General features: G+C 42.5%; 1 protein-coding gene and 1 long non-coding RNA gene across 7 annotated transcripts in view; one reads left to right on the top strand and one right to left on the bottom strand.

The window, feature by feature from the left end:
- Positions 1–981: 981 nt before the first annotated feature.
- NT5C3A (5'-nucleotidase, cytosolic IIIA) overlaps positions 982–25508 on the bottom strand; it is a 198295-nt gene continuing 173768 nt past the window's right edge. For all 6 annotated transcript variants that reach the window (XM_029589778.1, XM_029589781.1, XM_029589782.1 and 3 more), the window contains 2 exons: positions 3398–3598; positions 982–1594 (listed from right to left, as the gene is read on the bottom strand). In XM_029589778.1, the coding sequence (XP_029445638.1) occupies positions 1493–1594; positions 3398–3598 (303 nt within the window). In that variant the 3' untranslated portion in view covers positions 982–1492. The remainder of the gene's footprint in view (positions 1595–3397; positions 3599–25508) is intronic.
- On the top strand, positions 3844–24828 carry LOC115084649. The gene is made up of 4 exons (XR_003854622.1): positions 3844–3988; positions 17520–17671; positions 17770–17848; positions 23851–24828. It is a non-coding gene; the product is annotated as an uncharacterized LOC115084649 (long non-coding RNA).

Here is a 25508-nt window from a genome sequence, read left to right as displayed (position 1 = left end):
CCCATCCCACACTCAGAGCTTCCGTCACTAATACTGTTATTCGTGCAGATAGTGAGGTAGTAGTATCCTTTACTAATCTGCAATAAAATTTCTCATTTCTGAACTGCCAGTACACCTCCTGTTCATATTTACTTTTATCTAGGATATCAATAGACCCGCCTTTATCGGCGGGTTTAAATACTAGATCTTGTTGATGACTAAGATTCTCCAATGCTAGATGTTCTTCCTTAGTAAGATTCCAAAACGGTAAATGCTGTTCTGCCTCTTTCAATTTCAAATCCTACTCCACTACTTCTTCAAATGCCACCATATGTGGATGCGACGGACCTAGTGGCATCCAAAAAGATGGATTTTTTACAACTGAGCCATCAGAACTTGTTACATTACTTCCCTGAAAAAATATTTTTAATTTCATCAAGCGAAAAAACCTTTGTAATGCAAGCTGGATTTCAAACGGATCATACCGAGGAATAGGTGCAAAGGACAAACCCCGATTCAATACCCCATACTCTACAGCCGTTAATGAATGTCACGCCCCGCTCCTTTTTGGAAACTTTTCGCTTGTGCGCGTAGCAGCATGTACACGCATACCTGGACAGCTTTTAAAATCTGCTTGGTGCACGCCGGCCCAACATATTTCCGTATTCCCTAATTGATGCATATCAATTTTTTAAAATTTACCTTAAGAGGATAAAATAACATTTCTGAAAGAGACCAGGAGGAAAGGTGTGCATACCAAAGAGAAAATTGCAGAGGATGATGGAATATGCTTGACTGGGTCATTGGAAGAAAGAAAACAGAGAAGCAATGGATCTGGTCAGCCCAGGTGGTCTTGCATGTACTCAAAGCTCTGGAATTTGGTTCTGCTCAGTGCCACATGTGGTGTGACACCTTGTACCTGGTCATCTTCAGAGAAACGTCTCCCCCCCTCCCCCACCATTGATACCTACATTTAATGAACACACAAACACTAGGTTTTTATATGAAATGTAACATCTTTTATTCTTAACTGTTGTCTTATACATAAAGACAATTCAGAACTGTACAAAAAATGCAATGCTCAAACATGCACATTTGGCTATTTTGAAAACGTTTATATTTTAATTTTACAAAATGCAATAATGTATGTGCTGTAAAAACAGTCTCAAAGTCTGGGTATAAAGAAACAGACATGTTCAAGGATCCACTCCATAAGCAGGAGATAAGTGGTACACTTAATTCTGTCCATAATTATAATTCAAATCTATCATCATCTGAATGCAATGTGTGGGAGAGTATGAAAGGCAGAAAGATTTATATGGAAAGCAGCTTGTGGTTGATGTTGGATATGCAGTTTCTAAATTTCCAAATGATTATTAAATATTCTAAAGTAAAATTTTAAACAGTTCTGTGCAAAAACAAAATAGCTAAAACCTCCTCTTTCAAAAGTTATAGAAGAGCTGCCTATGTTTCCTCTCTGAGGTGGCGAGATAAAGTTTTGATAGGATGTGTTTTACATAATCTTCTGTAGGATTGAATTGACTACATCCAAAGTCTCATCTTTCACCAAAACAATATCATAATTGTCCATGTATTTTTCCAAAAGTTCATCCACCTATTTAACAGAAAGAAGGTAAAAAAAGTGAAATCATTTACTTTCCCATACATTTGTTTCTCTCCTCACCAAGCTTCATCTCTTAAATGGCAAAATAAATGAAAGCATATTTGCAGGACAGGAAAATAACTCAAGCAACTAAAATTTGATGCCTGGCAGCATCTGTCTTCTTAAAAAGCCAATGTGGCCTGACTTAAGGTGAGCAAAGCTGCACTTGGGCCAAGTAGGGTGGCTGTGGCCAGTCCAACGGCTCCCACTCCTCTGGTTGGGCTCCGGCTGAAGAGAAGACATTGAGGCTGAGTAAAAGAGCTAGAGGAGGAGGGAGGAGAGAGACACTGAAGGGAGAAAAGAAGCTGAAGTTGGAGGTGGCAAGCAAGGAGTCAAAAGTATTTAAAAAAGCAAAAAGAGCAATAAAAAAAAAAGAAAAGAGACGAGCAAAGGGCAAAAATCAGGGTAACAACCCCTCAAAGAGAGTCAACAAAAAGAGCAAAAGCGCAACAAACCCCCAATCAGAAAATTAACACAAAACATTTCTCGGGCTCCTAAAACTTCTCGGCTGGCACCTAAGTTTTCTAAATATTTTTCCACCTCTGCATATTAAAACAGCAATAAGTAATGCCTTTTGTAAAAGGCACCCCACATTATCCATAGTCCAGACAAATGACGTGTGCTTGGAGAAGAAGCACTTTCTCCTCTAAGGTGCATGCAAGTGTGGCCGTGCAGCACTGTTCCAGCAGCCATGCATGCCGCATCTCAGCCCATATGCAGGATCAAGCAGTAGGAGCTTGTATTACGAGATCAGCAGCAGGAAGGGCCGGCCAGCAAGTTTTGAAGTTGCTCTCAGTGCTGGCAGAAATTAAACAGAGCAGTTGGCAGCACAGGTTCCCATTACTCAGCTGAGCGCCTCAGCAGGAAGCACAAAAGGCTGCACAGCAAGAGCAGGGGAAAGAGAGGGCCAAGAGGCAGGGGGGCATGGGTTTCGCAGAAGAAAGGAGAGGCAGGGGGTGGTTGATGCTGAAGCGTTAAGAGAGAGGCCAGGGTGGGGGAGAACTGATGCTGGAGAGGAGCGGGACAGGTGAAGGGAGGATGCTTGGAATGCGGCAGGGAAAGAATGGGGAAAGGCAGGGGCTCTGCTGCTGAGGTTGTACACCTGAGGGAAAACAGAAAGAAGATGCAGGGCTACATTCAGAGGCAGGGGTGGAGAGGGTAAAGAAGTGAGAGGTGGATGCTGGGGAAGAGGCACTGGGCAGAAGCTGGAAAAAACAGAAAGGAAGTAAGAATGGATGGATGAGAGGATATGGAGATGGAGGAATAGGTGTGGAGGGGACAGAAGATAAAGAAAAGGAATGTAAATGTAAGAGGAAAATGGAGTGGAGAACCGAAACACAGGAGAAAAGCTAGTGAAGAGTAAGCAGAGATGGTAATGAACAGAAGACAAGGAAGCAAAGAAGAGAGTCAGAGAAGAAAAGAAAGACAGGGCTTGAGTCCCTGATGGAGGGCTGGCTGCAGCAGTAAGTAGTAATGTTGTGGATGAAACAGCTCAAGGGTTGGGAGACTTCCCCACCCCTGCAGCTCACTTGCAAAAATTACATGTTAAACAGTAGGGCACACGCTGTGGGAAATAAATTAGAGGGAACATTGAAAGGGAGCCTTAGCATAGTCCCTCTTAATAGTCTCTCACCCTACAATAGTACTGGTCAAAACCTGTAACACATTTATTCATTAAGAGTAAGGATATTCTCCCCATCATGCTGTTAAAATTTTAAATAAAAATGATACAAACAGTTCAACTAAAATGCTTACTTTATCATTTAGGTATCCAACTTTAAGGATATTTTCAACATTTGCTACTCCATCAGCCATAGTTAAATCACCAAGGGAATCCCCAAGCAATATGATATTACTGTTGTCCTTTAATTGATTGAAGTATTCTGTGCTTTTCAAAGCACCATCATGTTTGTTGTAAACATGGATTAACTCACCCTTAAATCCTTTCAACACACCCTGTCAAAAGTCAAAAAGCTCAATTTAGTTTTATGAAGGCAAGAAACAATATGTTACTGTTTATGTAAGATCCAGTGACTTTTCACCCTCAGAGACCTTGCAAAAGTTATTTTGAACCCTGGTTAACAAATCAATTGCTTGATTTAATGACTGATCTCTTCAATTTCAACACTTGCAATAACGTTTTTCTATTTTTATGAACAGTTCTTTGAATGTTTCTGTGTCTATAACTAAAGGCAGCTCCTCTTCAGCATGCACTTCCTTTCAGGGCAAGAAGCTCCCAGGGGGAAGCAGCAGTGCTGTGCAGACCAGGAAGCCGAAGTGGACTGCTACTGCCATTCTCACTTCCTCGGCAGAGGGTGGTGGAGATAGAGATTTCTCTGGCTAGTGGTACGTATTCCACTAGGCTACACTTGATCTTCCTCTTACTGAGATCTGAAGCAGAGGGGAAGGTAGTAAAGAGAACAGATAGAATATGTCACTGTGCACAGCCCCACTTTGTATTATGCTTCCAATGCAACTTTAAGTGAGAGGGGACAATTTAGTCTCCATGCCAAAATCGATTCTTAGTCTCAGATGAGAAAAGCAATAAATAGGGGGCAGATTTTCAAAGGGTTACGCGCGTAACCCTCGAAAAGCTGCCCCAACCTGCCCCTTCGCGCGCCGAGCTATCTTGCATAGGTACGGCGGCGCGCGTATGTCCTGGGGCTTCGAAAAAGGGGCGTTCCTGGGGCAGGGCTGAGACCTCCAGAACAGCTGCCGTGCCGAGGGACCGTGCGCCGGCAGCTGGCCAGGGCGCACAAGTTACACCTACCCAGAGGCAGGGGTAAATTCTCAAATAAAAGTGGGGGGGATTTAGGTAGGGCTGGGGGGTGGGTTAGATAGGGGAAGGGAAGGGAGGGAAAGGTAGTAGGAAAGTTCTCTCCGAGGCGCGCACCGACCCTGGATTTTATAACATGTGCGCAGCAGCGCGCGCACATGTTATAAAATTGGGCGTAGATTTGTTCGCGACGGCTTGCGCGAACAAATCTACACCCATGCGTAGATTGTAAAATCTGCCCCTATGCGAATTGCGCTTGAAATGTTTTAGAGATGAGGCTCCTCATCTATTGTGCACTGGGCAAAAACTACCAACTGATTTTACATAGACCACTATTATGTTACATTATGTATTTTAAGTCATGCTATATTATTTATTTATTTATTTTTAATTTTTATATACCGATGTTCCTGTAAAGAATACATATCGCACCGGTTTACAAGGAACTGAACAGTCGCCTCCAGGGCGGAAATACATTAAAACAGTCGCCTCAAGGCAGAATACATTAACACAAGTATACAGGAAAACTATTAAGGAGAACTTTCATAAACTCAATTAAATGTAATTGGGAACCATAAATCAGGAACATATGTACAGAGGTAGGTATATCGTCTGTCGCTTCACCAGATTTTAGCTCTCAGGGAAAGCTTGAGTGAATAGCCAAGTCTTTAGCTTCTTTTTGAATGTTGGAAGGCATGGTTCTTGGCGGAGGTCCGGTGGGAGCAGGTTCCAAAGATGGGGACCTGCAGTGGACAGAGCTCGTTTCCTCAATGAGGTTTTTGTTGGCTGGGTGTGAAGCATGTTCTGGTATGCACTTCTGATTGGTCTATTGGAGAGGTGTTGCTGTAGTTGGAAGGATAGGTTGAGGGAGGAGATGTTGTGAAGAGCCTTGTGAATCATCATGAGGGATTTAAATTGTATCCTAAATTTTATAGGCAGCCAGTGAAGAGTTTGGAGGATAGGGGTGATGTGATCCCATTTTTTGGTGTTAGTGAGAATTCTGGCCGTCGCGTTCCGGACCATCTGAAGTGGTTTGATGGTGTTGGCTGGCAGGCCCAGGAGGAGTGAGTTGCAATAGTCCAGTTTAGGGAGGATGATAGATTGTAGTACCAAGCGGAAGTCTCGGAAGTGTAGAAGAGGTTTTAATTTTTTTAAGACTTGCAATTTGAAGAAGCAGTCTTTGGTAGTATTGTTTATGAACTTGGTGAAGTTGAGTTGGTTGTCCAGAAGTACACCAAGATCTCTTACTTGTGGCGTGTGGTCGATTGATGTGAAGGAGAGTTGGGTGGAACTAGTTGGGTTGAATAGAGAGCACTTGTCTGGAGCTATTATGAGGATTTCAGTTTTGCTAGTATTTAGCACGAGGTTGAGGCTTGTTAGCATGTTTTTGATTGCCGAAAGGCAGCTGTTCCAGTAAGACCACGTTTTGTGGAGGGATTCCATTATCGGGATGAGGATCTGAATGTCATCCGCGAATAGGAAGTGTGTTAGCTTGAGGTTAGATAGTAGATGGCAGAGTGGAAGGAGATAAATATTGAATAGTGTAGGTGAAAGGGATGATCCTTGAGGTACACCCAGCTTTGATCTGATAGGGAGTGATTCTTTGTTGTTAATCCTAACCTTGTATTGCCTGTTTTCAAGGAAAGATTTGAACCAGTTGAGCGCTGAACCTGTTATACCAATATCTGCTAGATGCTGAATGAGGCAGGAATGATTCACAGTGTCGAACGCTGAGGAGAGGTCCAGTAAGACGAGAAGGAAAGGTTGACCATTTTCCAGGTTGATGAGGATGTTTATCAGAAAGCGAGGCTAGTAGAGATTCAGTGTTCAGTGACTTTCGAAATCCGAATTGATTGGAGGTTAGAATGTCATTCTCTTCTAGGAATTTGGATAGTTGTCTGTTTACTACCTTCTCCATGATTTTTGCAATCATTGGGAGGTTGGCAATTGGTCTGAAGTTAGCTGGGTCAGTGGGTGGAAGGTTAGGTTTTTTAAGAAGAGGCTTGAGAATAGCAAGCTTGAGTTGGTCAGGGACTTGACCTTGGGAGAGCGAGCAGTTTATGATGTCTGCTATCAGTTTAGCGATGATGTTAGGAATGGAGAACAGTAGATTGGATGGGATGTGGTCAAGTGGGTGGGACGAGGGCTTCATCTTCCTAAGGATGTTTTCAATTTCTAAGGCGGACGTCTGCTCAAGGGAAGCCATTGAAGTTGTAGTTGCTTTGTATTGCATGTGGGTTGGGTGAGAGTGTTGTGTGCTGGAGGTGGGAGGGTAGTTTGGTTGAGGAGAGGGCCCCTTGAGAGGAGCGAGGAGGGTGTCTATTTTTTTCTCAAAGTAGACCGCCAGTTCGTTGACTTTGTTGGATGCTTGTGCGTCTGGTATAAGAGGGGTAGTTGGTTTAGTGAGGGCTGACACATAGGAAAACAGAGCTCTAGAGTCGAAGATAAAGTGGTGGATCTTTTTTGAGAAGAATTCTTTCTTGGTTTTATTGATGATGTTTCTGTAAGAGTTTAGGCAAGTTTATAAGCCAAGAGGGTAATAGTGGACGGGTTTTTTCACCACCTGTGTTCCTTACATCTGAGCTCTTGTTTGAGAGACTTCAACTCCGGCGTGAACCAGGGTTTCCTGTTGTCTTTTTCAGGATGGAGCAATTTCGTGGTCATGGGGCATACTTGATCAGCCACCCTATTGGTGATGTTGATCCATGAGGTAGTGGCAGTGTTGACGTCTGAGAGGTTTAGTTGAGCTAGTTCTTTGGATAAATGAGAGCTGAGGATTTCTCCAGTACAAGGTTTTCTGATGGCGACTGAGGTTGCATGTGTAGTTTGGGGAGGGTGTTCCATGATCTCTAGAGCCGTGGAGATGATTCGGTGGTCCGTCCAAGGGACCTGTAGGCATGATGGATTGTTAACGGACGATATTCCTTCATTTACGAAAATGAGGTCTAACGTGTGACCTGCCTTGTGGGTGGGTTCGTTGACAATTTGCCTGAACCCCATGTGGCCGAGGGAGGAGAGTAGGGTTTCGCAGTTGGTGGAGCGAGGTAGGATGTCCACGTGCAGGTTGAAGTCTCCCATGAGGATCGCTGGTTTTCCTGCATTAAGATGTTTGGTGGCTAGTTCAATGATGGGGGATGGGTCTGCCTCGAGAATTCCTGGGGGGAGCATAAATCAATCCGATTAGAAGGTATTTTGATTTGAAGAGGGCAAATTCGAGGTTAGCTGTTTTAATTGTGGCTTGTAGGGTCAGGCCTAATCCTTTTTAGGCGGCTAGGAGCAGCCCTCCTCCTCTTTTTTTGATCCTGGGAATAGAGAGTAGGTCATAAGCCTGGGTAGGTAGCTGATTTAGAAGTACTGTATCTGTAGTTTTTAACCAGGTTTCTGTGATAGCACAAATGTCTGGTTTAGTATCATTTAGGAGATCGTTGAGGATGTGTGATTTTTTAGAGATGGACTGGGCATTGAATAAAGTCAGTGAGAAAAGTGCCAGGCCTAGTAGTTGTGTGCAAGGCGTTATAGAGATGGGGATGATCCTCTGTTGTCGGTTGCGTGAATGTGGGTAGGGCTTAGGGAGTCTCCTCAGACGGTTGTAGAAGATAGGAATGTTGAAGGAACGCATGGTGGCTACTGGAACTACGGGCAGTGCTGGTAGATCGAGTGGGGCTGGAAAGGGAGGAGCCTGTGGCTATGATAGCTGGTGGAGCTCTGAGGCTTCTCAGAATGCTTGAACCACCAGGATGTGGTAGAAGAGGGCAGAATAAGCAATAATGGAGGCGAAGCAAATGTTGAGCCGTACTAGAGGCCGAGTCTCCACTTGGGGCTGCACGAAGGGGCGTGTAGCACTGCTGTGGTGGGGTAGTGTAGCGAAAGGAGGGCCTTTCGTCTGAATCCTCACAAAGGCTCACAAAGGAGCGCACTAAGGGGCAGGCCCCTTAGGTCGCGCTCCTTCGGGTGCGCGACGCCTGGTGCGCGACGCCCCAGGGAGCGTCTGCAATTTAAGGGCCTGAAAACAGTGCTGGGCTAGACGGCTGGGTTGGGGGTGGGAGCAGTATCACTCACCACGTGGTTCTGCTGCTTCTCTTTATTTTGCAGGTTTCTGAGCCCTCTTCTCCCTTTTTTTCTCTTAATTTCCCGGTTCACTGTTCACTGCTGGCTCACAGAAGGGAGGGGTGAGCGGGCTCTTGCCCCGACTGGGCTGTGCCGACCGCACAAGCCCTTGCAGTGGAAGAGGAGAGAGACTGAGAAAGGATCGCGGCAGAAAGAGGGACGCCCAGGGAAGCGTCTGTAATTTAAATGCCTGAAAACAGTGCTGGGCTAGACGGCTCTTTTTATTATTCGCGGCAGAAAGAGGGACGCCCAGGGAAGCGTCTGTAATTTAAACGCCTGAAAACAGTGCTGGGCTAGACGGCCCTTTTTATTATATTATGCACTTTTTAGTCCTGTAAACTGACTTGATTTTTTTTTTCCTGAAAGGCTGTATAGGCCACTCTCTCCTCCAGCAATGCCATTGGAGGAGAGAGCGGCCTACCTGGCCACATCTACCATCACCAAGGGAACTGTGAGATGAGCGTGCTAGAGGTTCCCCCCCCCCCCCCCCCCCGTAATCCCCTCCTGCCTGTTTTCTCTTCTTTTACTAAAATGTTCCATCGCTGACAAATAAAATCCCACTGATAAATGATCTATTAGAAGAACTAAATCCCACTATCTTCTGCATTACTGAAACATGGCTGAAAGACAATGATAATGTCCTCTTAAATCAAATTGATCACCCCAACTATATCTTTCACTTCCCCAGAAACAAACGTAAAGGTGGGGGTGTATTAATAATCTGTAAAAAAAAAAAAAAAAAAAAAAGCTTAAACTAAAACCCTACAAAGCTAAGATTAACCTTCCCTACGCGGTAGCAGTTCTAAAATCACCACAACTAAACATTGGTTTGGTCTATCGCCCACCTGGATACTACAAAAAGACTGCTCTCCTCTAATCGAAATTTTCACTAGAGCATTTCCAGCTCCTGAATTAACTCTAAATGTAGGGGACTTTAAACTACATGTAGACAGCATACCTAAACCACAACATGTAAAATCTTTCTAAACACTAGAGATGTGAATCGTGTCATCGATCGTCTTAACGATCGATTTCGGCTGGGAGGGGGAGGGAATCGTATTGTCGCCGTTTGGGTTTTTAAAATATCGTGAAAATCGTTAAAATCGTGAACCGGCACACTAAAACACCCTAAAACCCACCCCGACCCTTTAAAATAAATCCCCCACCCTCCCGAACCCCCCCAAAATGCCTTAAATTACCTGGGGGTCCAGCGGGGGTCCGGAACGACCTCCTGCAGTCGAATCGTGTTGTCTACGGCCGGTGCCATTTTGCGCCGCCATTTTGCAAAATGGCGGCGCAAAATGGCGCCAGCCGAAGACAACACGATTCGATTGCAGGAGGTCATTCCGGACCCCCGCTGGACTTTTGGCAAGTCTTGTGGGGGTCAGGAGGCCCCCCCAAGCTGGCCAAAAGTCCCTGGGGGTCCAGCGGGGGTCCGGGAGCGATCTCCTGCCGCGAATCGTTTTTCCGTACAGAAAATGGCGCCGGCAGGAGATCGACTGCAGGAGGTCGTTCCGGACCCCCGCTGGACTTTTGGCAAGTCTTGTGGGGGTCAGGAGGCCCCCCCCCCAAGCTGGCCAAAAGTCCCTGGGGGTCCGGGAGCGATCTGCTGCCGTGAATCGATTTTCGTGCGGAAAATCGATTCACGGCAGCAGATCGCTCCCGGACCCCCAGGGACTTTTGGCCAGCTTGGGGGGGGGGCCTCCTGACCCCCACAAGACTTGCCAAAAGTCCAGCGGGGGTCCGGAACGACCTCCTGCAGTCGATCTCCTGCCGGCGCCATTTTCCGTACGGAAAAACGATTCGCGGCAGCAGAGCGCTCCCGGACCCCCAGGGACTTTTGGCCAGCTTGGGGGGGCCTCCTGACCCCCACAAGACTTGCCAAAAGTCCAGCGGGGGTCCGGAACGACCTCCTGCAGTCGATCTCCTGCCAGCGCCGCCATTTTGCAAAATGGCGGCGCAAAATGGCGCCGGCCGAAGACAACACGATTCGATTGCAGGAGGTCGTTCCGGACCCCCAGGTAATTTAAGGCATTTTGGGGGGGTTCGGGAGGGTGGGGGATTTATTTTAAAGGGTCGGGGTGGGTTTTAGGGTGTTTTAGTGTGCCGGTTTTCCCGCCCTCCCCCTTCCCCCGATTTACGATTTTTTGACGATAAATCGGGGGAATTGGTATTGTATCGTGGCTCTAGCGATTTTTGACGATTTAAAATATATCGGACGATATTTTAAATCGTCAAAAAACGATTCACATCCCTACTAAACACTATGGAAGCAATGAGTTGGTCATAATTTGTAACCAAAATCACTCATAAAGCAGGACACATCCTTGACCTAATTTTTGCCAATCACAATAACTGCATAATCAATAATCAATCCCACAAGGTGAGATAAACACAGATTTCACTCAAGTGAAAGTGAACTGCATCAGCTAACCCACTGCACATGAAAATGCAGAAGGCATTTTAAACATGAATCTGTTTTGCGTAGTAGTCTTTTTTTTTTTTTTTGCTTTATTGATTTGTTCACGGTATTTTATTAATAGGGATTTTTATTTTTCTAGGTATTCCGTAGATTGGTATTTCCGCCATTGCTTTTCAGATTTTCTCAGGGTCTGTTTCGTGTGCTTTAGCTCTTTGCTATACCAAGATTTCTTTTGTTTAGCTGTATTACCTTCATTCTGGAATGTTTTTTCCTGGACTGGGCATAGGGTATCAGCTATTTCATTAATGATTTTATCCCAGGAGTCAAAAGATGAGACATTATCATCATTAAAATCAGTTATTTTATTTTTAATTGTTTCTTAAGTATTTTTGTGACATTATCGTGATCAAAATCAGTTATTTTATTTTTAATTGTTTCTTAAGTATTTTTCTGTATGTGAAAGATTATTATGTGAGTTTGTTTGTTGTGTGGTGAGGAGGGTTATTTCTGCTTTAATTAGTTGGTGATGTATAGGATCAGTAAAAATAAAATTATTTTTCATATACGTCAATAAGCATTTGCAAAGGTACTTAAGAAAATAAGAAGCACTTTTAGATTTTAACTGCAAAACTTAACTACGTATTTGTGTTATAAGTGAAACACAAAAATCTGTTGGCCAAAAAAATACTTCCTTTAATTTGAAAAAGTTTCTGAAAAATCAGATCTTTGTCTTGCTCTAAAGAGAAGGTAACTACAAGGGTAGCGCTTAAGGAAACCAATCATCTATTGCTGACTCGAGGAAAGGTGAAAGAGGGACTTACCACACTAAGTGGATCCATCACTCCTTCTTGAGTTGCTATTGCACCTCTATTTCTAGGTAAATAATATATTTTTGATAGAGCACAGTATTTATCTGAAGGAATACACAATATTTCTGATACATATTTCTTAAACAAGGACAGACTGATTTAAAATACAGCTTTGTGGCAGGAGCCCCTGCCAAAAACAGGGATGCATTGTGAATGCATAGAGAAAATTCCACTTCACTGCTTCAAAACAAATGCAGTCAGAACTCCAGCACAGGGAATGTTGATATGCCCCATTAGACCCAGGTCCTCCTGGGCAAGAGAAAAACACAATTCATTAACCAAGAAATAGTGTTTTTGCCAATAGGCATTACAGGTTTTTGGTGTCAAGAAGAAACCTGAGGAAACTATCTGGGTCTGCAGAAAGATTTCTTGTATTCAAAGAGGAATAACAGATTTTCTTTACAGAGTTATGCATGAGATTTAGTTAGGGACAAGAGACATGCAGAGAAAACAATTTATTTGGAGAAACCTAAGAAGGTGGGAAAGGCACCAGGGTCTGTGTCAGATCCCACCTGTCAAGTGACCACTAATAAAAACCTAACCTCCTAGGTCAGATATTATACTGCAAGAGTGCAGAGGCACAAAAGAGCCTCTAACCATCAGACAAACATCGTGGAAGGCTCAGTGGTGAGCTTTCACCAAAGCCCGCCTAATATAAAGCACATGTAAGGCTGCCCTTTGACAGACTTATGTACCACAAGGTGAGATAAACACCAATTTCACCCAAGTGAAAGTGAACTGCATCAGCTAACTCACTGCACATGAAGATGCAGAAGGCATTTTAAAACAGGTTTCTGGTGAAGCAGAAAAAAGGTTCTTAGACCTTTTCTCAAGCCAAACACCATGGCCTTCTCTGGATACCCATGGAGTAGAAGATATATTGGTAGACAGACTTTGGGGCTGCAGGGATAGCCACTAAGCTGTAATCATCAGTTTTGGGCAAATCTTCAACCCTACTAACTTTCACTCAGAGAACTTCCGCTGAATCCATCTCAACCAAAACAGTCTAGTTTCTTCTCAGTGTACATATGGTCATGCAAACTGAGTGATTTGAATAAAACCCCCAGATTCCAGTCAAGGGTAGAATAATCTGAGGCAGAAGTTCAGGAACCTTTCGTTTAAGAGAAAGAAATAGTAATGCCATGGTATTTTGCTCCTGTGGAAATCTGGGATTTCCCCCCTAACCAGAGAGGATTCCAGATTCAGGTTCAGTCAGACCATGAAGAAAGTCTCCTTGCCCACTTGGCAAAAGGACTTCAAGACAGACTCAGTCTTCAATAGAATGGCCTCTTGTTATATGAGGTAGAGTTAACATCTGCTTGGACAAGGACCACTTTGTCAGCTAAAGAACCTTCATAACTTTCAGGTTTATACTTACTGCCTTCCACTGAAGGAGGAAAGTGAAAGTCCCTAAGGCACTCCATCTTGGGTGCAGAGCCTTTCATGCAAGCTTCCAAAACCAGGATGCATACGACCATGGTTAAGGTAAGGGGTACTAGACTATTTTAGAACAAATCAGCCACCCAGACAGTGTGTTCCTTGAGGCTGAATGTGTAAATGTCGTTCAAGAAGTGGAGTTGATGGAACCATCCACCCCTTACGGGTCAACATACAATACAAATGTGATACTGATTTGTCTGGAATGGTTGCAAAGCGATATGTTCATGTTTTTCACAGCAGGTATTTGAAACGCATTCCCTTCATGTGAGAGAAAATCCTTACCTCCTTCTTGGAAGCAGATTCATGTTAGAGGGAATCCTTGTAAAATGCCATATCTCGCAACAGCCCCTTGCATGTCCTGCGACCTCTGGGCTGCAAGTATGTACAAAAGGAGCGGTATGGGCTCTCCTTCCTCAGACGGGTCCCTGAACCCGGCAGGATACTGAAGATAGTTCAGGTAGAAAGCAGCTACTCAGAAGCAAATTCAAAAGGAGAAGGAAAAAAAGAAACATCCCCTCTTCTGAGAAGGGAGTAAGACATCAAGGGGAGAACATATTAAGGGGTAGATTTTAAGAGGCGCGCGAACAGCCTACTTTTGCTTGCGCATCAGACTCAAGCAAAAGTACGCTGGATTTTAGTAGATACGCGCGGAGCCGCGCGTATCCACTAAAATCCTGGATCGGCGCGCGCAAGGCTATCGATTTTGTATAGCCTGCGCGCGCCGAGCCGCGCTGCCTCCCCCCGTTCCCTCCAAGGCCGCTCCGAAATCGGAGCGGCCTTGGAGGGAACTTTCCTTTGCCCTCCCCTCACCTTCCCCTCCCTTCCCCTACCTAACCCACCCGCCCGGCCCTGTCTACACCCCCCCCTTACCTTTGTCGGGGGATTTACGCCTCCCGGAGGGAGACGTAAATCCCCGCGCGCCAGCGGGCCTGCTGCGCGCCGGGCCGCGACCTGGGGGCGGGTACGAAGGGCGCGGCCACGCCCCCGGGCCGTAGCCACGCCCCGTACCCGCCCCCAAAACGCTGCCGACACGCCCCCGGAACGCCGCGATGACCGGGCCCGCCCCCCGACACGCCCCCGACACGCCCCCCTCCGAGAACCCCGGGACTTACGCGAGTCCCGGGGCTCTGCGCGCGCCGGGAGGCCTATGTAAAATAGGCTTCCCGGCGCGCAGGGCCCTGCTCGCCTAAATCCGCCCGGTTTTGGGCGGATTTAGGCGAGCAGGGCTCTGAAAATCTACCCCATTAAGATTTCCTCTAATAAGTCATAAGTAACACACTTACATTCAGGATGGGTCTAAATTCTCAACTTCTAAAGGGGCAGTACCATATATGCAACCAGACCACCTTTTCCTTCCTGTGATGTAAGTTGATTCATATGGCAGGTGACACTGAGAAGTCACTAAACCACATCTCAAAGAGTGAGTAGGAAAAGTATCAAACAGAAATACTCTGTCTATGACAACACAAGTGCCAACACTGGTTTTAGTTAAAACTCATTCCCTCGAATACCTAGAGGGAATACTATGGTGAAAGAATAACTGGGGCAAAGAACCTCTGATCCAGTGGACATTAACTTCTGTACAAGAGTGAGGAACAAAGCCTGATGGTAGAAAATGAAATGGGGGGCACCCCCCTCTTCACCACAGTGCTCTTCTGGCCATCGAGCGGGCAAGTGTTGACCCCCAACATTATGCCACCACCAACAGAAAGGAGTTCACCAGGACTGGGAACACAACTGATAATAGTCCAGCCAACCCTTCCTTTTTGTTCCTAACTCCCTATAGCGGACCTGTAAGGAGCCTTTGGTTGACAGAAGGCTCTGTCATTAACAAGCATAGCCACCACAAGAGAACAGGTGGTATAACTCCTGGAAGCTTCCCAATGAGAGGTAATTCTCGTCTCAAACAGTCAAAGGTGGTAACCTTTGGAAGCCTTACCCCTCCCCATGGGGGAGTGGAAAAATGGGCTCTGATTCCTATTCTAATTTCCTGGTGTCCATCCCACTTGGGTAGTCCAACTAGGAGTGAGCAGAAAGCCACTCAAGTAAGTATAGGCTCAGCTGTAGGCCTATTGGCCCACCAAAGAGACATCTCGGTGCTCTGGTGATTTTAGTGTCTCAACACTTGATTCCGCTTGTCATTAAGTAGCGCACAAAGGTAAACGTATATTGAAGGTACAAATTAGTTCCTTCAATATGTAAACATAGGAAAACAGATGAAGGGATTATAATAACAAAACATGTAACATTTTCATCACATTTTTATATAAATTTTAATATGTCTATAACATAGCTGAGGTGGCCATTACACAAAATTATTTTATGTTTAAATTGTGGTTTTATCAGCAAGTTAAAAGGATCCTGATGGGGTCTCCCCTAGCACCCTCTGTAGCGTGTTTATATGTGTTGTCACTTGAAAGTGAATGTTTATTCATCAAAATTTTTTAATTATGTTACTTTTTATTGATGACCTTTTTTTGGTTTTGATTGGTCATGCAAAATTAATGAATTTAAGGAATGGAATAACACTGTAGATATAAATTTGGAATTTTCCATTCTATATCATGAGACTCAGTTACCATTTTTGGATATTATGGTATACAAGGATGGTAGTAGTATATATACAACCATTTATAGAAAGCTCATGAATAAGTACTCATTATTACATTTTGGCAGCTTTCATCTTCGTAGATTAAAGGAAAACATTCCATGTGGGCAATTTCTACACTATCACTGGTTATGCACTTCAACTGCTGAATATAAAATTAGAGCGGCTGAAGTAATGCATACGTTTATTCAACATGAATATTCTAAGAGATGTGAAAAACAAGAATATAAGAGAGGGATTTTTGCTAATAGCAGAATTTGCTATTCCCTATTGATCATACACAGATAACACGTTACTGCATGTTGTATCCCATATTCAACTAAGATGTCCAACATTAAACAAACTCTGTTGAAATATTGGCCTATTTTGTCACCTCTTCTGGGCTTTAGTGAGAACCCCATTTTCACAGCAAATAAAGAAAGGAATTTGACAAACCTTTTGACTCACACTCAACCCCAGTCTGCATGTGTATTTGATAAAAAAGATCAATTTATTTGTTCTGGGTGCTCAGTATGTGGGAATATGTTAGCAATACGAATGTTTAGTCATGCTCAATTACAATGTACATATGTTTTACCGGGACGATTTACATGTCGGACAGGAGGAGTTATATATGTTATTGTGTGCCCCTGTGATTTAATATACATCGGGGAGACAAGATGAGATAAGATCTAGGATTATGGAACATAAGAGCTATTTACTCTTGGAGAAAGACACTGCTAGTTTAACAATCAAAATCATGTACTCACAATGTTGATGATGTTAAATTCTTTGTCATTCAACAAATCTAGAGGAAGAGTGGAGAGAATCTTGTACGACGATTGTGGCAGGGTGAACAAAGATTTATCTGTACATGGAACACTCTGGTCCTCCAAGGGTTAAATAAGGAGATTGCATGGGCTGCTTTTTTTCTGAATGACCACAATACAGAATACCATAGGTATTGGTATTCTCCTTTTGAATTGGGATAGGAGAGCTCTGATTGGATGCAGTGGGATTATTAAATGACTTGGTAGAGGACTGCATTTGTAGCCATTGGTGCTGGTGAAGTTGTAAGGTGACGGTTTTGGTGTTAGTAGATGGCAGGCTAGTCATACAATTTGAGATATTTAAAGAGATTGTGTGAGGTTTTAGTGACATTGTGGTTGGTTTATTTATTTGTTTTATTTATGCGTTTTATATACCATCATTCCAGATGAAAATCACTAGTTCATAACGGTGTACAGGTTTGACATTCATAAATAAATAGTGAAAAACTGAAGTAGGCATACATACAAGTAGTAAACTATAGAGACAGAGGGTAAGTATCAAAGACAGGTACAATTAAGGAAAGACATAACTGGGCAATAGAAGGGTCAAGGGTAGGGGAATTGGTCAGGACATTTCTGGTTATCAGACTCAGGACGAACTGGAGTTTTCTGTCAGACAGTAAGCATTTATGAATAGCCATGTTTTATTGTGTAGGTTATCATGTAGTTGCGAATATCAGTGACTCTGGCTAGATGTTTGATGATATGATGAGTGGAGAATGTGATTTCAAAATGCAACATTTAATATAAGTTGAAGAGATGTTGAGTAAGCTTTGTAATATTGTATATGGATGCATGGAAATTGGGCCATGTTATATTTCACTGTATATTTTTTTTTACTTACAGGTACTTTATGTTAGGATTGATATGTGGTGTGGGGTACACCATGGCTGAGATGTAAATCATTGGGAGAATATTAAGGACAACGCAATGAATGGTTGTCATTGGAATTTATATTCAGAATATCTGGATTAACAATTTTGATATCCAAAACCATGGTATGAATTCTGTAAAATTCAGGGAGGGGAGAGGTAACCTCTGTATGTGTAATATTTGAGCATTACTTATTTAATAGGTTTATTTGTATTATATATAGGGACTTGACTGAAGAAGTCTTCCCCTGAAGAATCCCAGAATTGGGTGAAATGAGGGACCCTTGTCGGGGTTTGATCTGGGTGAGGCCCGATGACACATGGGACTACAGAGAAAAATCTGTGGATCAGATATATGAAATCTATGAGAACAATGATATCTATTATTGATGGTTTTACACAATTTATGATTAATTTTAGTGTTATATATGTTTACAATTTATGTTTATCAATTTTAACAATGGGACATTTTGATTATTTTATTTATTTATTTAACAGTTTTTTATACCGACCTTCATAGTAAATAACCATATCGGATCGGTTTACATTTAACATAGGGTATAACTGAAGGAACAATTCAGGTATGTGGGTAGTGTGAATGATGCTAAGAGAAATTAGGGAACAATTCAATTATGGGGTAGTGTGAATGATGCTAAGAGAAATTAGGGAAGCTAACCAAATTGGTAGTGCGGTAATAATGGGAGACTTCAATTACCCCAATATAGACTGGGTAAATGTATCATCGGGACACGCTAGAGAGATAACGTTCCTGGATGGAATAAATGATAGCTTTATGGATAGCTTTATGGAGCAATTGGTTCAGGAACAGACGAAAGAGGGAGCAATTTTAGATCTAATTCTCAGTGGAGCACAGGATTTGGTGAGAGAAGTAATGGTGGTGGGGCCGCTTGGCAATAGTGATCATAATATGATCAAATTTGAATTAATGACTGGAAGAGGAACAGTATGCAAATCCACGGCTCTCATGCTAAACTTTCAAAAGGGAAACTTTGATAAAATGAGAAAAATTATTAGAAAAAAACTGAAAGGAGCAGCTACAAAAGTAAAAAGTGTGCAAGAGGCATGGTCATTGTTAAAAAATACCATTCTAGAAGCACAGTCCAGATGTATTCCACACATTAAGAAAGGTAGAAAGAAGGCAAGACGATTACCGGCATGGTTAAAAGGGGAGGTGAAAGAAGCTATTTTAGCCAAAAGATCTTCATTCAAAAATTGGAAGAAGGATCCAACAGAAGAAAATAGGATAATGCATAAACGTTGGCAAGTTAAATGTAAGACATTGATAAGACAGGGTAAGAGAGAATTTGAAAACAAGTTGGCCATAGAGGCAAAAATTCACAGTAAAAACTTTTTAAAATATATCCGAAGCAGAAAGCCTGTGAGGGAGTCAGTTGGACCGCTAGATGATCGAGGTTAAAGGGGCACTTAGAGAAGATAAGGCCATCGCGGAAAGATTAAATGATTTCTTTGCTTCGGTGTTTACTGAAGAGGATGTTGGGGAGGTACCCATACTGCGAAAGGTTTTCATAGGTAATGATTCAGATGGACTGAATCAAATCACGGTGAACCTAGAAGATGTGGGAGACCTGACTGACAAACTGAAGAGTAGTAAATCACCTGGACCGGATGGTATACACCCCAGAGTTCTGAAGGAACTAAAAAATGAAATTTCAGACCTATTAGTAAAAATTTGTAACCTATCATTAAAATCATCCATTGTACCTGAAGACTGGAAGATAGCTAATGTAACCCCAAAATTTAAAAAGGGCTCCAGGGGCGATCCGGGAAACTACAAACCGGTTAGCCTGACTTCAGTGCCAGGAAAAATAGTGAAAAGTGTTCTAAACATCAAAATCACAGAACATATAGAAAGCAGGCTGTATGGGGCACTCTGTTTACGCACCATGCGGCTGACAGAAGTAAAGTATTAAAAAAATAGAAGAAAAAACTGAAACTAACAAAATCTACCTAAAGGTACATGAGTGAGAAAACAAAACCTGCAGGGGCCCTGCAAGAAAAAAAACAAAAACAAACTTCTGCAGCTCCAGAAACTTTTACTGCAGTAGCTGTGACAGACAGCAAAGAACCATGACTTGCAGGCTTGCTGGGCCCTGCTTGGGAAGCAGGAAAGTGGCTACAGCTGCACATGCTCAGTTTAGCAGGCTAAAAGCTTTTAGAATCTTTGAAATGAAAGTTCTGTGCTGATCTCTGTCAGATGACATCACTCACACGTGAGGACTGCCATCCTGCTTGTCCTCAGAGAATGTACTGCTCCCTTGGGTATTTGCAACCCAAATGCATGACCCTGCACTTTCTTAGCTGCTAGCTACTAGATCATTCCCTCAAGCTTCACTAGATCTCTCCTCATGCTTTCTACACCTTCTAGGGTGACTACTCTGGTGCACGTTTTGGTATCACCTACAAAAATGCAAATCTTTCCTGATCGACCTCTCTGCTTATGAAAATGTTGAAAAGAACCAAACTAAGGACAGATCCCTAAGGCACACCACTGGTAATTCCCCTTTCCTGTTTACTACTACCTGTTGCTGCTTCCCGTTAAACCAGTTTCTAAACCAATCAGTCACTTTAGAGCACTTTTATAAATCGCCTATGTGGAACCCAATTCCCATCAAAGACTCTTTTGCAGAAACTCTGAAAATGATTGAAGTTTATTTATCATCTATTAGACAACTGTTATCACACATAAAACTTATCCTTAACCATCAAAAAACTGAAATAATATTACTGAGCAGGAAAGGCAGCTTTGACAAAAACTTCCAAGTTAAGACTAACTTCATGCAGATTGATTCTGTAGCCCAAGTCATAGAACTAGGGATCATTCTTTATCATGAACTAAAATTAAAATCTGACATAAATCAAAAAATTAAAGAAGGTTTTTATAAACTTCACGTATTAAAACGTTTAAAACCACAACTAGAATTCAATGACTTTCGAACCATTTTACAAACTTTAATATTCTCCACAATTGCAACTCTCTTTTACTTGGCCTACCAACCACTTATATCAGACCTCTACAATTATTGCAGAATGTGACCGCAAGAGTCTTATGCGGAGGACAAAAATATAATCACATTACACCAACACATTGATTTACACTGGCTGCCAATCAAATACCAAATCGACTACAAAGTCTTATGTCTGATTTACAAATCAATATACCATGTTAACACTGAATGACTTAATGCTTCACTTCATTTGCATACCCCTGAAAGAAACGTAAGATCTGCCAATAAAGGACTACTATCAGTCCCCTCTGCTCATTTATCAGAAGGAGCTTTTTCAATCACAGGCCCAAAATTGTGGAACCAATTACCATGTGAATTAAGGATGCAGAAAGATCTAAAAGCTTTTAAAAAGGTTTTAAAAACGTGGCTTTTTAAAAAGGTATACGTTAGCTGAAACAGCAGCCCTGATACACTCTTATTTGTATGTTTATATGATTTTATTTCAGTTGCCTTTAAGTTTACTTTATTTTAGTTTTGATTTTTAACACTTAATTTGCTTTTATTTACTATATTTAGGATATTTGTAATTGATTGTTTTATGACTATGTCCTGCTACCCTGTACACGTTAAGATCGTATTATAGATTGACGGTATATAAAAGTAATAAATAAATAAAAATAAAACCTTGCTGAAAGGAAAGTACCATATAGTGCACTCTTCTGATCTAACTCTCTGTCCATCCAAAGAAATTTATTAGATTCTTCTGACAAGACCTATTTCTGGTACAACCATGATGCCTTGGATCCTGTAATCCACTGTTTTCCAGAAACCACGCTATCCTCTGTTTTAGCAGCAATTTTATTAATTTTTTCACCACCGAGGTCAGACTAAACAGCCTGTAGTTCTCAGTCTCCTTCTTATTTCCACTTTTGTGACGAGGAAACACATCTGCCTATCTCCAGTCCTTTGGCCCTTCCCCCACCCTCGAAGAGGAGAGAACAAAACATAGAAATGACGGCAGAAAAAGACCAACTGGCCCATCTAGTCTGCCCAGCAAGCTCCCTCATTTATTTTCCCATACTTATCTGTTTCACCAACCACCACGTTCAGGGCCCTTGTTGATAACTGTTTGATTCAAATTTCCTGCCATCCCCTGCCATTGATGCAGAGAGTAATGTTGGAGTTGCATCAAAGGTGAGCATAAGGCTTAATGGTTAACGGTAGTAACCGCCGCATCAAGCAAGTTACCCCGATGCTTGTTTATCCAGACTGCGCAGATCAATGCCTTGTTGGATGTTGTCTGAATGTAAATCCTCTTTTCCACATTTATCCCTGCCATTTAAGCAGAGAGCAACGCTGTATATGCATTCAAAGTGAAGTATCAGGGTTAAATGGTTTAGGGTAGTAACCGCTGTAATAAGCAAGCTACCCCCACGCTTATTTGTTTAGCCAGATCGTGAAGTTCAGTCCTTGTTGGTTGTTGTCTGAATGCAAATCTTCTTTTCCACATTTTCCCCTGCCGTTGAAGCAGAGAGCAATGTTGGAGGTAGTAGCCTTCACCATTCCAGCAAGCCACCCCCATGGCTCTCTCATAAGAACATGCCATACTGGGTCAGACCAAGGGTCCATCAAGCCCAACATCCTGTTTCCAACAGTGGCCAATCCAGGCCATAAGAACCTGGCAAGTACCAAACACTAAGTATATCCCATGCTACTGATGCTAGTAATAGCAGTGGCTATTTTCTAAGTCAACTTGATTAATAGCAGGTAATGGACTTCTCCTCCAAGAACTTATCCAATCCTTTTTTAAACACAGCTATACTAACTGCACTAACCACATCCCCTGGCAACAAATTAGAGTTTAATTGTGCGTTGAGTGAAAAAGAACTTTCTCCGATTAGTTTTAAATGTGCCACATGGTAGCTTCATGGAATGCCCCCTAGTCCTGCTATTATCCGAAAAAGTAAATCTTGTGATGCTGAGTTGCGTTAAAAGCATCAAGGCTTATTGGTTAAGGATAGTAATCCCATGCAGGTTACCCCCATGCTTATCAGTACCCCAGGCCATAAAAGTCAGGGCTCTCGTTGGTTTTTGTCTGAATCCAATTTTCCTTTTTACCTCCTGCTTTTGAAGTAGAGAGCAATGCTGCAGTTGCATCAAAAGCATCAAGGTTTATTGGTTTAGGGTAGTAATCCCCATGCCTTCTGTTAAGGGTAGTAACTGCCACTCCGAGCAGGATACCTCTTGGACCCTTTTCTTCATTTATGTCCTTTAGCCTTTAGGGATTCACAGTGCTTATCCCATGCCCCTGTGAATTCTTTGACTGTTTTTGTCTTCACTTCAACTTCACTTCTATTCCAATTTGTGACAGTTTTTGTGGTCCTACTCCAAGCCATTGCTCAGTGAACACTGAACAGAAATATTTGTTAAGCAATTCCACTGTTTTCTCACCATCCTCTACATATATTTCCTCCTTCACTTTGAGTCTTACAATCCCACTTTTGCACTTTCTCCCATCATTTAGTTTAAGAAAGGTCTTGTTCCCCTGTTTTACTATATTAACCATTTTTAATTCCATTTGCACCTTTGCTCTCCTACTTTCCCAGCCTCTCTCTGCTTTTAAGACTATTGTTTGCCTTCCCTTTCCTGTGATCTCTTGTAGATTATGGATGCTATCCTCTTTTCTCTTAACTTTTCAGCCACTTTAGAAAGCCATTGTGGCCTCTTTTTCCATTTTCCTTTATTTACTTTCCTTTCTTTACTTCCCTAACAAGAGTTTATTGCCCTTACAATATTCCTTTTTAGTTTTGCTCAGTGCTCTTCTTCTTCCCCTAGTTTATCCCATCCAGTTAATGACTGGAGAAACTTTCTCAACTCTTGAGTAGTTTCAAAGGCCTGAAGCTGGATCTCTGAAGACCACTGCAGTGCGTTCTCTGAACAGGAGGCAGTGCTAACTTCCAAATGCAGTTGCTTTGGGGGTTGACAAAAAGTTTCCAGAATCCCCCAGCTTCTGAAGTTAGGTGTAGAAGATAGGTGCTGTTTCCACACCTACACCTGATTCTTGCTGCCATCTCTCTTTCGCTCTGTGACTCTGCACTCAGAGCCTGAAGCTTGCCACAAGATAGAAAAACAAAATTACTGTCAGATGTCCTCTCTGGGCCTATCCTTTGGCTTTGGAGCTTCCTTTACCACTTTCTTGCCACCAGCAGCTAACTATAGCTCCCTGGTCTTTTGCCTTGCATTCCAGTTCAGTCAACTCAATCTCTTCAAGTGTACAAAACAAGCCTAGAGTCTAATTGTACTACTTTTCTGTCCTAGGTGACATCCTAGAGCAGAAGCCAGAAAGGATCAAATCAGAAAGACCCGATGTTGATCTGTGAAGGATACCTTATGTTTGCAACTGCGCTAAAACCTGAAGCTGCTGAACTTCTCAGACATACTGTATTGTGAAAAATAGTCAATGCAACATGAAAAGACAACAACATTCTGACTAAGAAAAGATGCCTCAAATACCAAACATTCAACCAAATGGTCTGTCACAAAGCTGCGGCCTAAAAATGACAGGCTCACTGACAAAAAATAAGAAAGCTTTTTAACTGCTGCAAATCTGACTAGGGGAAATAGGAAGGACAAAACGGAGTTACTTCTGCAAATTACAGCTGAGAAAGTTGCCAATAACATTTGCTCTCAAAATCAGCAGGGGAATTGCTGCCTTATAAAACAGTTCATTTCTGCTAGTGAAATAAAACAAAATGAGCTATGGCAGTGTGGAAAGTATTGCACATGTGCAATAGAATTCTTTTGCTTTGTTTTAACACCCTGAAGAAAGTTCTGAAGAATGTCCGGCAGTGAGCAGAAAAATGACATCAACTCAGGTGTGTCGGCTGTTTCTGCTTGTCTTTAGAGAATAAAAATGACCGTACCCTGCATACCTGATGTAATTATGAACCACAAAAGATGTCACAGTTACATTTTCCAGCCAAAGTAAACACTAGCAACAAGGACACACTGCTAATGAGAAACTCACTGTATGTAATGTTGAAAAAATCTTTCTAAATTTCTCTGACAAAAACATTTGCTGAAATGAAACATAATGTCCTGTTTCTAACACTTGAAAGGTTCCTCCTTAACAGCTGCTGTTCTGTGGTTGGCTCTCTCTCCTCACATAATATCGGATGAAGTGATAAAATAAAAATTATTTTCTGTTCCTTTACACTGATTATTTTATAAAATCAACATTTATTAGTAATTAAATTCCTAGGGTTTCTTGAAACCAGTATACAAACTAAGCCACAGTCTGAAAGTTGTCGAGTAAGGTAAGACTGCTGCTTTCTTTCTAAAATAAATGAAAAGCACCCTTAGAATGTGTCAGCGTTTTGGTTGCTCTGTACTTCAACAAGGGCTGTAAATACAATAACATTTTAAAAATATTAATAACATTTGTGCTGTAGGGAAAACCGAAGTACGTTCATGCTATTCATCTTATTTTCTTCCCAATGAAGAGGGAGAGGTGTTGGTGACTCCCCTTCTACTTGGGACAGAGGACCTTATCTACGGACTTGATCGGTGGTCAAGGGAAGTGGATTTCCCTATTACAAATCTGAGATCCATCCCAGTCATAGGAAGCATCTCTATGTGAATATGTTTGCTCTCAATATCCAGTGATCACAGCTTATCCTCTTTTAAAAGTAATGGGGTCAAGGCACCCAGGTTAATCACCTAGAAATTCTCTTATAAGAAATGTGTTCAAGGCACTTAGGTCTAAGATGGGATAGTGTCATCCTGTTTTTTTTTGGAGTGCGGGGCGGGGAGGGAATTAAGGAAATACCTGCGTAAAACCCTCATCCTCTTTCCTGTGGGGGGATAAGTGAGTGATCTGGCTTGCAATGAGGAAAGGTGTGCCAAGAGCCTCTTGAGGGCTATTTGAAGGGGTTTCCTATAAATGTGTATTCATTCTGAACTATTCCAAGGACCAG

This window comes from Rhinatrema bivittatum, chromosome 2 (genome assembly GCF_901001135.1).
Source record: "Rhinatrema bivittatum chromosome 2, aRhiBiv1.1, whole genome shotgun sequence".
Lineage (NCBI taxonomy): Eukaryota > Metazoa > Chordata > Amphibia > Gymnophiona > Rhinatrematidae > Rhinatrema > Rhinatrema bivittatum.
The sequence above is the reverse complement of the archived record's forward strand: the minus strand, read 5'-3'. Positions and strand labels throughout refer to the sequence as shown.